We start from the raw sequence: 12026 nt of genomic DNA, 5'->3' as shown, positions 1-12026 counted from the left end.
ATGGAGCACGTAATCCAATTGTAACTAAACAGATTTCTGGTAGAACAGGCACTTTACCCTGACACGATGATTGGAACTGGGACACATCTTTTTGCATGTACTTGACAACCAAACGGCAGATACGAGAGTAATAGTCTGTCTAGATGTGGCCAAAGCTCTCAGTGACATTGACCATGCAGCCATTCTACAACACGCACAAACTCCAAATGTAAGTGCAAAGGTATACAACTATGTTAAGGACTTTCAAATAGAACAGTTACTGTCAGCTTAGGAGGGAAGGAAAAGCAAGACAAAGCTGTGCAACAAAGGTACTCCCCATGGTTTGGTCCTATCACCAACACAGTTCAACATTGCAATTATTGGCCTACCGGAGGTACTGGCAGGTATAGAAGGACTCAATTACACAATATATGCAAACAGCCTCACCCTCTGGGTTACTGGAGGCAGTGATGTGTACACGGAAAACATACTGCAAACAGTGATTGAGGAAATTGTGTCATACTTAAGCCAAGTAAGACGCAAATGCTTTGCTGAGAAATCGTAAGTACACTTTCAATTGGCCCACAAAATAGACAAAGAAAACCCTAGAAACATGGGATAACGGTAAGGGTAAAGGGAACGAAACACCCTTGGTAGACATGATTAGAGTGCTGGGTCTTAGAAGACAGTAAAACTGTAAGAATAGCAAACTCGCTCGAATGAAGGAGACTAGCCTCTTGAGACTACTTCAATCATTCGGTAAAATCACATACATGGCACCATACCTACGGCTAGCCAAAGCAGAAAAAAAGATTGAAATCCTAATTAGGAAAGGCGTCAAAACTGCCCTGGGCCTCAGCTGTACTCATCCACCCAGAACATTCTCAACATGGGGATTTCAAACGCACTAGAAGAGCTTATTGAGGCTATCAGAGTAGCTACGCAGCCTATCAGGGTTAAAAGTACCAGAAAAGCTAGGCTTCGAATCTCAAGCAAGGCTCAAACGCATGGAGAATATCTCAATAGACGTAAGGAACAAAATCGGAACTACACCACTCCCAAAGAACATGTACCCAGTACGCCATGGAGGTAGGCGAAATGACAGGGAAAGAGAAACTAGCCAACAAACGGATTTCGTAGCCCTAGCAATCGGGGAGGACGAGTCTCATGCTGTAGGATACGACAGAAGGACACAACAGCGGCTAAGGAGGTGGCCATTGCGTCGGCCCTAACCAGTACCTCCTGGAGAATTCAAGGAGGCATTGCCCCAACTCAACAGAATGATTCAGAACCTGAAGTATGATAGATGATAGTTTTTACTTCCTGCACTGCCCACAAGAGGGGTACGTTAGCGCGACGGGAGAACTATCAGTAGGATGGCAAGTTGGACTGGTCGGGTTGTGGCCACATGGTGTGGACATTATGGACGTGCCCTAGCTACAGCGAACCATTAACTACAGGAGAATAGAGTCCTGTGAAGCTTTAATGGTCATCCAGAAAGAAGACCAAGAGAAAGCCATCCACAGCCCTCAAATGGAGGAGAGTGGGGGATGACAGTGGCCAAGACTCTGGTTCCTCAAGCACTCGTCTTCATCTCTCTGATTACAGTGGCTGTACTCAGATTCCTTGATGGGTTCAAATAAAGTCATTCCATCCGTCCATACGTAACAGCCATAGAGATGAGAAAATAAAAATAATAAAAACGCACGCACGCACGCGCGCAAGAAGCGACAAGAGCGTACTAAGCGCGTTAAACTATCTAAACCAGATAAACTAAAAGTGCGCACAGCCTGCAGGTTGCATTTTCTGTAAATGCTACGGTGAGCACGCACGAACTCTCAGACTTTGAAATTTGGAGCAAAGCAATTGGACAGATGCAACCGCAGCGCGGCGCGCCGCACATTTTCGTAATCGCAGGACTTATCATCATCATCGCTTTATCCCAACGGCCAAAGCGTGGCTTGCCAAACGTCAAGCCACATTGGGCAGCCTTCACGACGCCGAACCGCCGAACGCCGACTTGACAAAAAGTTTTGAACCGCGTGGTTGCCGGTAGTTGTGAGTTGTATTTGCTAACGCGGCGTTTAGTTAGGCATCATGAAACTGAAGAAGAATCAGGTGCCGTCTTCCAAGCCGGCCAAGGTAAGTGGTTGCTGTACAGCTCGGTGTATAAATGCAGAAACATTTTTTTTTATCCTGGTTTGAAGCCTCTGCCACGTTTTTCTTGCTTCCTTTTTTCTTACGCTTTCTGCTGCGAAATATGGCCATGATCGCCTACTGGTCTTGATGAATGCTTATGTGATATAGCTATGCGTTTCTGCTGGCAAGCTGCAAAATTATTTCTAAGAAGTAGCACGTAGCGCGCTCGGAAACTAATGTTTTCCCAGCTCGCCGTGCCCGAGGGCCAAAAAATAGGCTTACAGTGAAGCAGCAATGAATTGATTTCATGACACCCATTTTGAAAAGCATGCGTGAATTATGTTTTAGGTCGGAAAGGAGAAGCTGAACAAGACAAACGACGATGACGGAGATGCAGAGTCCGACACGCAAGAATATTTGAAAGGTGCGTTTTGTGTTATATGCGCCGATCAAAGCGTCGCGCCGGTTGTAAGTCGTTGAACCCATTGTTCACGCTTTGCGTCAGTTTTCCCTAATTTTGTTATCAGATTGTCCGGTCATGCCGCGGTTACCACCAAGTGATGCCTTTTGTTGCCGATACGAAAAAAAAAAAAAAAAGTTCGCATTGCCGATGTTGTGGTGCGTTTATGAGTGCGTTTTTTCTAATTTGGCCTAGCTGTTGCCGTGAAAAGCTATGAATTTCAGTCGCCATAGCTCAATTAGTGCGTGTTTGCCGCGTTTGGCACACTCGGGAGGTTTGTAGCGAGGCGCCGAAAGCACGTTTTGTTAGCGCCATTTTCACTTTTGCGCGGGCTTGAGCGGCCGTGGTGTTTTTGGTGTCTGGGTACAAGAAAGTTTTTGTATGCATTGCCTTCATAATATATACGCATGAAAGTATTCGATTTGGCGCTGACATAATCGCTGCAGCACGAATTATCGCATTTGTTGCGGCTGGTTAGCGATGCATGCTGACTCGTTGGTTTGGGACCTCGTCAGGCTTAGTCTCTCCGGACAGGTGACTCGAGCGTGTGTCGGAGGAAGACATTTGAAGTTTTTCGCTTTTTTTTTCTTTTTTTTTCCTGGATATTTTAAAATTCGTAACATTTTGAAAGGCCAGCGATTCATGACCAGGTTAATAAATTTATAACAGGTCCGCAGTGCTGTGTCGCCTGGCATGGGCTGCCATTATGAGAGTGCAAAAGCGTGGAACTTGCATACGCGTGCATATAGCCGTAGTGATGATCGGCCAGAGTTGGCTTACCGATGTCATTATGCAGTAATTAGCATCATTATTGTACAGACACAAAAATCTTCCAGCCTCATTCGTTGGCTTGGTTGCGGTGAAAATCGAGGGCCAGTAACTAACGGTGACGCCATTTACAAAGGAAAGCGTATGGTGCGTCATGCTACGCGCGTCTCGCGTTGTGGCTCTTTCGTCTCCAGACAAAAGATGGTGCCACCGCTGCACCTTGGCGGCTTTCGACTTGCGGCTTCTATCGTGCGCGGCAGAGCCAGATAAGTGCCATTGTCAAACCTGCCATGGCACTATTGCCGTAGTGTGAAGCACCATGCGGTTTCACCGCAGACGAGTGGGCGGTTGGAGTGAGAAACTGACGTATTAGAATTAAAGATGCACAATACTGTGTAAAGCATTGACTTTACTAAGAAGCATGCATCGGTGACTCAGTGGCTTTTCTGCTTACGCAGGCAGCGCTACTTCGTACCGCAAGGCTCCAATGTGCGTGTGCATTGGCGGCTTGCATTATGTGGTAGCGCAACGCAGTGCGAGCAATGCCGCAGCTTTGTCAACTCTAACCTAAATACTTTTTTTTTGCGATGTTTATTGCCTCGGGGCATAAAAAGAATGCTATGAAGGGTGTGTTCAAATAAATGAAACAAGGTTGGCTGATGCAATAAATGTTCGGATGTAGCTGCCATGAAGTAGCTAATTGGTATGCAGTAGTGGCTAATACCTCTGTCACACGGACACGGCTGAACTCCTTTCAACTCCCTTCAACCAAGGTAGCCATTACCTCGAGGGAGATACGTGCCGTGTCACACGGCAGTCCATTATGGAAGGAAGTTATATCCCTGTCACACGGCCGACTCGGAACTACCTTGAACTTCCTTGGTCTAAAGGAGCGCAAGGTAGTCGCAGGGAGTTTCGCCTTAAAGGAGTTGTCCCCGTGTCACACGGCTTGCAACGAGCTTCTCAGAGCAGCCAACAGGGGGCCATTAGGCGCTGTTTATTTTGCACAAAGATATAAAAAATAATGTCCAAAACAAACTGAAATATTTTTATACTACTATTTTTCTCGCAAAATGCAATTAGCTTTAGTCATATCAATATAAAAGAACACACATTTGCTGAAAACAACGACCATGCTCTAAACATAGCCATTTTTTCCGCTCTGCTGGACACCATGCGCGGCGTTGTGCAATACGTGGTGCAGTCGCGACAATTAAACGCAACTAACCGAGTTAGAATACAATTTTATGCAATAAAAACTAATATATTTAGGAGTAAAAATTACATTATTGAAGAAATATGTTACTTAATGACTCGGAAGCAAAGCACATTGGAAACGAGAGTACTCCCTTCGCCCATCAATGGAGATCGTCGATCTACTTTGCTTCAAAACTCCATTTAACTTCCTTCCATAATGGACTGCCGTGTGACACGGCACGTATCTCCCTCGAGGTAATGGCCACCTTGGTTGAAGGGAGTTGAAAGGAGTTCAGCCGTGTCCGTGTGACAGAGGTATTAAATGGAGTTTTGAAGCAAAGGAGATCGACGATCTCCATTGATGGGCGAAGGGAGTACTCTCGTTTCCAATGTGCTTTGCTTCCGAGTCATTAAGTAACATATTTCTTCAATAATGTAATTTTTACTCCTAAATATATTAGTTTTTATTGCATAAAATTGTATTCTAACTCGGTTAGTTGCGTTTAATTGTCGCGACTGCACCACGTATTGCACAACGCCGCGCGTGGTGTCCAGCAGAGCGGAAGAAATGGCTATGTTTAGAGCATGGTCGTTGTTTTCAGCAAATGTGTATTCTTTTATATTGATATGACTAAAGCTAATTGCATTTTGCGAGAAAAATAATAGTATAAAAATATTTCAGTTTGTTTTGGACATTATTTTTTGTATCTTTGTGCAAAATAAACAGCGCCTAATGGCCCCCTGTTGGCTGCTCTGAGAAGCTTGTTGCAAGCCGTGTGACACGGGGACAACTCCTTTAAGGCGAAACTCCCTGCGACTCCCTTGCGCTCCTTTAGACCAAGGAAGTTCAAGGTAGTTCCGAGTCGGCCGTGTGACAGAAGTATTATATCCCTGTCACACGGGCAAGTCCCAACTCCCTCGAACTTCTTTTCCATAAAGGACCACGCAGGGAGTTCAGCCCCGAAGGAGTTGTCTCCGTGTCACATGGCTAAGAACGAGCTCATCAAAGACGCCGTCAGGGTCCCATTAGGCGCTGTCCGTTTTGTGTATGGATAAAAAATAATCAAGTTAGAAACATGTAAATTAATTTTTATCTGATTTATTTTCAACAGTTTGAATTGAATTTAAAATATAAATGTGCCTTCATTCATATGAAAGGAATGCGCTGTTACTTCTATTAGCATAGTGGGTTTGTCCGTTCTGCTGGCCACAATGTGCTTGCAAAATTCTTGCGTGTATGCTTGGATATTAGAGCATTTCCTTTTTTCCATGCTCTACGTTGTGCTGCAGTATTAAAATTAGTTAAACACGCAAAATTAATGCATAAGTGCTTCTTTTAAAACCTGCACTAAAGCTCACGGGGAACCAGAGTACTCCCTTTACCTGCTCGAGGGAGATGATTGGAACTCCTTACGCTAGGAACTTCCTTAAACTTCCTTTCCTAAAGGGCTGCCGTGTGACACGGTGCGTATCTCCATTAAGATAAAGACTACCTTGGTTGAAGGGAGTTAAAAGGAGTTCAGCCGTGCTCGTGTGACAGCAGTATAATATCCCTGTCACACGGCCAACTCGGAACTACCTTGAACTTCCTTGGTCTAAAGGAGCGCAAGGGAGTCGCAGGGAGTTTCGCCTTAAAGGAGTTGTCCCCGTGTCACACGGCTTGCAACGAGCTTCTCAGAGCAGCCAACAGGGGGCCATTAGGCGCTGTTTATTTTGCACAAAGATATAAAAAATAATGTCCAAAACAAACTGAAATATTTTTTATACTACTATTTTCCTCGCAAAATGCAATTAGCTTTAGTAATATCAATATAAAAGAACACACATTTGCTGAAAACAACGACCATGCTCTAAACATAGCCATTTTTTCCGCTCTGCTGGACACCATGCGCGGCGTTGTGCAATACGTGGTGCAGTCGCGACAATTAAACGCAACTAACCGAGTTAGAATACAATTTTATGCAATAAAAACTAATATATTTAGGAGTAAAAATTACATTATTGAAGAAATATGTTATTTAATGACTCGGAAGCAAAGCACATTGGAAACGAGAGTACTCCCTTCGCCCATCAATGGAGATCGTCGATCTCCTTTGCTTCAAAACTCCATTTAACTTCCTTCCATAATGGACTGCCGTGTGACACGGCACGTATCTCCCTCGAGATAATGGCTACCTTGGTTGAAGGGAGTTGAAAGGAGTTCAGCCGTGTCCGTGTGACAGAGGTATTAGTCATGCTAGTTGAAATTTGAGGTTGACTACTTTGTATTGTGCAGATGTCTCTGTGTGCTCCCATTTTGTCCACCAGGGGTCACAAACCTATCGGTTAGCTCTGCTCCTTTCGGTCGATATGCACGCCGGTCAGGGTCTACCAGCAGGAGCATGGCTAATTGACAGGTTTGTGACATTGTTTTGTGATCTTTGTGCAATTTGGCCCCAAAGGCCTCTGCCACCTGCCAGCACAGTCGGCATTTACCTGATGAGGTACATTATTGCTAGCTGTAGCTGAATGGTAGGTGAAGGCATTGTACCCGCTGCTCATCAGAATAGTGCAATATATGTTAAAGCCCTGCTGGGGTGGCGCAAGTGGTTAAGGCGCTCGACTACTGTGCCAAGGATGCGGGATCGAATTCCAGCCTTGGCGGTCTCCTTTCGGTGGAAGCAAAAAGCAAGGCGCCTGTGTGCTGTGCAATGTTAGCGCACATTAAATAACTCCAGATGGACGAAACCTCCGGAGCCAGCGCACATTAAATAACTCCAGATGGTCGAAACCTCCGGAGCCCTCCACTACGATGGCTCTCATAATCTGAGTTGCTTTGGGACATTAACCCCACAAACCAAACCAATATATGTTAAAAATTGTGAAAATTGCTTTGGTTTATGAGGCTTAACGTCCTAGGGTGACTCAAGTTTAAGGAACAACCTTAGTGAGTAGTTCCGGATAATTTTGATATCAGGTGGGCAAAGCTCCTCAGTAGCCAGGAAGTGTATATTGAAATCATCTATGTTGAGCACCTGCCATGGTGGTTTTGTAGAAAGGGTAAGCCGTGTATTAGGACATTGTGTTTGTATGTTTGGCTTTATTGCTGTGCACCTGCGCACGGTGTTCTGTACCAGTAGGTTGGTGTAGGTCTGGGTGTTTAAACAAGGGCATTGTTGGCAGTAGTCATTTCACAGGAAGGCAAATCAAGAGTAAAAAAAAAAACTCATCAAAGGCAAGTTTGTTGCTGAATGTCTACTAGCTCTTTGTTGTAAACATGTTGATCTGGTAAGCGCAATTTTGTTACAGTAATGTTGTGATTGTTATAGATGTCCTGAAACAGTCTTCTCCAGAGGGAGGAGAAAGCATTTCATGGCGTCAGCATAACTTTGTTAGTTAACAGATTCCAACTTTTCAGCAGCATTTAGAGAATTGAATTACATTCCCATAATTTTTGTCGTTCCTACTGGTGTCCCCGTACACTGTCGTAGAGAAATTGATTGGCTCTAACAAGCACTTCTGCAAAAAATGCTACAGTGAAAAAAGTCGTGAACTTTCGGCCTTCAGTATGTTCGTTCAAGTATGTGTGAATAGTGATCCTTCTCAGGATTTACGAAGCTGAAAAAAACTTTACTTCTATTATATTTTTTTTGCTAATGTACTGACTGAAGTGCTCAGGTTATTATAGCATCTCTTAGGGGCTTACCTAAGTCTAACTGGACAACTTTGGCAAACTTTGTTGCATAATGAGCTAGCATGCACATACTTTCATGCTAGTGCACTCTATCACTGAATAGGTTACTGTTATTCTATGTATAGCCCGTGGGGCATTCTAAGTCCTGCTGAGAAATATGTTAGGCGACGAAAAACCTTCTTGGCCATAAGTGCTGGAGGCAGCAATATATGTAGCAGTTAAAAAGACAAGGAAAATGCCATCACATTAAAAAGAAGCCATCGTGGTACGCATGAGTGACTACAAGGCTTCTTTTGCTGCTGTCGAATAAGAAACAAATTTACATGCTCACTAGCGTATATTGTTGAGTTGTGTGGCGGAAATGCCCCTGAATGCTGGTTCAGTGGAGAGCTTTGGAATAAGGGAGGCCAATGCTTGTTAAGGTCTGCAAGGAAATAGCGGAGCATAATGATACAAATGCCAGGGGTGCAACAGCAGTGCCATATGCGGCATTTTTATACAGCTGCATATTTCTACGCCATAAACGTGAAATTTGTTGAATTTGCGCGAAGATGCCCCGAGAAGCTGCAAAGATTTATCATACTCAGGGACAACTTTTTGTGGCTGTGATATAGCCAGTCATGACGTTTCAGACACTGCAGTGTGCGTCACTGGCATTCTAATTACTTTTATTTTGAGATGGCGTTAAGCCATTCTAATGCCTGCTCATAGTTTTCTCTATTGCATCCATGTGTTTCCTCAACTCTGAGTGCGCAAATCGTTGCGGTTTGAGGATGCTTCACGGCACGGGTCACAGATAGTGTGGTACATGAAGTGTCTCCGTAACACAAAGGTGCCGTTTGTAATGATTGGCACCACTGCTACTGTGTCGCACTGCGAAAAGGGTCGCTGTGGTACTTATGATTTTGGAACAGTTCTTGAACGCTGTTTTGGGTGCTGCATATTTTTAATGGGTATAACTCCGGGTTTTTATGCTGCTCTTGCAAGTTTTCGGTATCTTGCTGGGCCATTCATGTACGGCAAGGTTGTTCTTATGCTGTCTAGTCAATAGACTCACTTTTCCTTTGTCAGATAGTGTAGGAGGTGCGTCAGTTATAGCTTGTGTTAATGAATGTAGTACACAGCCTTTATCAAAAATTTACAGCTCAGGATGTCTACTTCTGAGCGATACTATGTGGCTTGTAATTCATTCCCAGGTTTCCATACTTACGGACTGCAAGAAGATTTTTCGTCCTACCCTCTCGAATGGCTAGGACTTCTACGATTATTACAGGTGCCATATTATACGGCTTAAAAGCACACCCTCTGGGCTGTAAACTTTTTGATAAAGGTCGGGAAACGCGCAGTAGCATTGAATTCCATAATGTTGCAGTAGCGCCCAAGACTGCCAAAATTTATATTTAAGGATGGTCGAAATACTAAAGTCGGTTCTGTGCACGAAATATAACCTATTATCCAGAGTCATCGCCTATCTGCCCTTAAAATAATGTTTAAGCCCACACTCATTGCCAGCCCATAGAAAGCATAAATCGTGGGCTGAAGATGCACTCGCTCGTCAGTTTTCTTTGCTTATGATTTGCTTTCTTATCTGCTTTCGGCATTTGTACTTTCACTTTTGGTTGATATTTTTCTTTTTGTCGTTTTTCTGTGCTTTTGAATCAAAATTGTTTTTTTGCTAGGCTCGCTTTTGGGCACAGGCTGATTTCAATCACGGCTCCGAATTGAGCTCTTCTGGAGCTGCCCTCGCACGACACAAGCTGTGGATTTCGCAGACAGTAAAACATTGCTTTATGAGTGATTAAGATTGTCAAACTGCGCTAGATGCAAATAAGAAGTGCAGATTTTCTAGCTTTTTCTATTTTTTTCGATCTCCGAAGTTTTATGGCTCACATTCTATTTTTTTCTCAAGTGTGGTAGCATGCCTTACAGGACAAACCACTTATTTACAAAAATAAGTACACACAGCGCCGGTGATAGGTGGCCCTTGCTAGATTTCCTTTGGATCACATTCATACAGTCCAATATTAACATCTTTTCATTTTTTTTTGTGCTGAAAGTAAGGTTTATTCCATGTTTAAAAATTTGAATTCGTGCTGCAAAGTGCAGTTTTTTTTCTTTCTCTGGGCTGTTCCAAATGTGGATTTTACTGCTCCAAAACTAAGATTTTGCTGCTCTAAAAATTGCTACAAATCCTAATTGAGATGTTGTACATCTGAAATGCGCACGCTGGTGACCTTTAGGATGGGTATTTATTCTATGTAGTGGCTCTAGGTTTGGATTCGTTCACTAGTGCCATTCAGTAATTAATACCAGAAACAAACAAAAGTACCAGGGGTGAAAGTGCTGCTCCATTTGCTCCATTATGCTTCAAACTTGCTTTCTCTGCTCCAAAATGCAATATTGCTCCAATCCAGCTGGCTTGATGTTTTGCCATCATATTTAGCTGCATATAGGCTTTTGTCGCACGGTGGACTATCTTATTGCCTAAAAAAAATGCGATCTTGTGTATTTCAGTTAAGCAGTTGGAGAAGCGCAGCAGCGCGGTTTCACGCTGCGAGTTACATGTACTTTCTATAGGTGCTGCCATAGTCAAAACAACGGCAGCACACTGGTGGCAGAGGTATAAAAAGTAATGATGTATCTCGCACTGGGGCCTGATACAAATAAATTCTTTAAAACTAGAAATGCATGGAGCATAATAAATTATTGTTTGCAAGTAAATTTAAAACAAGCTGCAATAAATTTATAAATTAGAAATGCATGGTGCATAATAAATTATTGTTTGCAAGTAAATTTAAAACAAGCTGCAAATGATTGCAGGGATTAATTAAGGGGGGGGGTGGAGAAGGTGTGCCATGAAGGTACCAATCACAAGAAATGTTCTGAAGAGTATTGGAAGGACATCCAACGAACGCATTGAACCAAACCATTGATTGTTGAACAAAAAGGAATCAAATTGTTTTTATTTTGTATGTTGGGAAGAGAAAATTTCAGTTCAAAACCATTTCACCCAAGAAATGTGCTCCAAAAGATAATTCGAATGCTCCAAAGCTGGTCCAAACTAACTTTCTTACTGTTCCCTGAGCTGGTCCAAAATGTGAGAGCCTGCTTCCACGCCTAATGTATTTTTGGCCTAGTTTTGAATTGTTTGCCACATGCAACACCATCTCACTTGAAGCGCACAGTGATAACTTGCAAATATAATATTGTTTGGTTTTGGTCTTCTTTGAATGAAAATTACGAAATAAGTTGTTTTAATGGAACATCAATTCTTTGTGATTCGCCGGGATGGTGCAGTGGTTACGGCGCTCGACTACTGTTCCCAAGGAAGCGGGATCGAATCCCGGCCTCGGCGGCCGCTTTTCAATGGAGGCGAAAGGCAAGGTGCCTGTGTGCTGTGCGTTGTCAGTGCACGTTAAAGAACCCCAGGTGGTCGAAATTTCTGGAGTCCTCCACTACGGCGTCTCTTTGGGACGTAAACCCCCACAAAGCAAACAAAGCTTTTTTTTTGCATAAATTGTTCAGTTTAAAGTTTATAGAATTCGCCTTTCACAAGGCTGCTCTGCGTATGCCCGCCTCTCTTCTGGCTGATAGCCCAGTTGCGCATGCACAATTCTAGGCCTTGTGATCGGTGCAGGTGGAGCCGATCTCGCAGGCCATGCACAGTTCATATTTGTGGCAGGCGTATGCGACAGATGGCGGTAGCGGTCAAGTACACACATTCATCGCCACTTTTAAGTTAGCTACGTTTCCCAAGGTCGCTTTCAACCAGTAGCAGATGAATTTTCAACCACTCACCAGAAAGCACTG

At 43.6% G+C, this 12026-nt stretch overlaps 1 protein-coding gene across 1 annotated transcript in view; it reads left to right on the top strand.

The window, feature by feature from the left end:
* Positions 1 to 1930: 1930 nt before the first annotated feature.
* Positions 1931 to 12026, top strand: part of LOC146203670 (uncharacterized) — a 69143-nt gene continuing 59047 nt past the window's right edge. The window contains exons 1-2 of the mRNA XM_084588846.1: positions 1931 to 2121; positions 2467 to 2542. Of these exons, the coding sequence (XP_084444972.1) occupies positions 2077 to 2121; positions 2467 to 2542 (121 nt within the window). The 5' untranslated portion in view covers positions 1931 to 2076. The remainder of the gene's footprint in view (positions 2122 to 2466; positions 2543 to 12026) is intronic.

The sequence above is a fragment of the Amblyomma maculatum genome, chromosome 1, assembly GCF_055883805.1.
Source record: "Amblyomma maculatum isolate TAMU_Amacu chromosome 1, ASM5588380v1, whole genome shotgun sequence".
Taxonomy (NCBI): domain Eukaryota; kingdom Metazoa; phylum Arthropoda; class Arachnida; order Ixodida; family Ixodidae; genus Amblyomma; species Amblyomma maculatum.
This window is presented reverse-complemented; position numbering and strand designations above follow the sequence as displayed.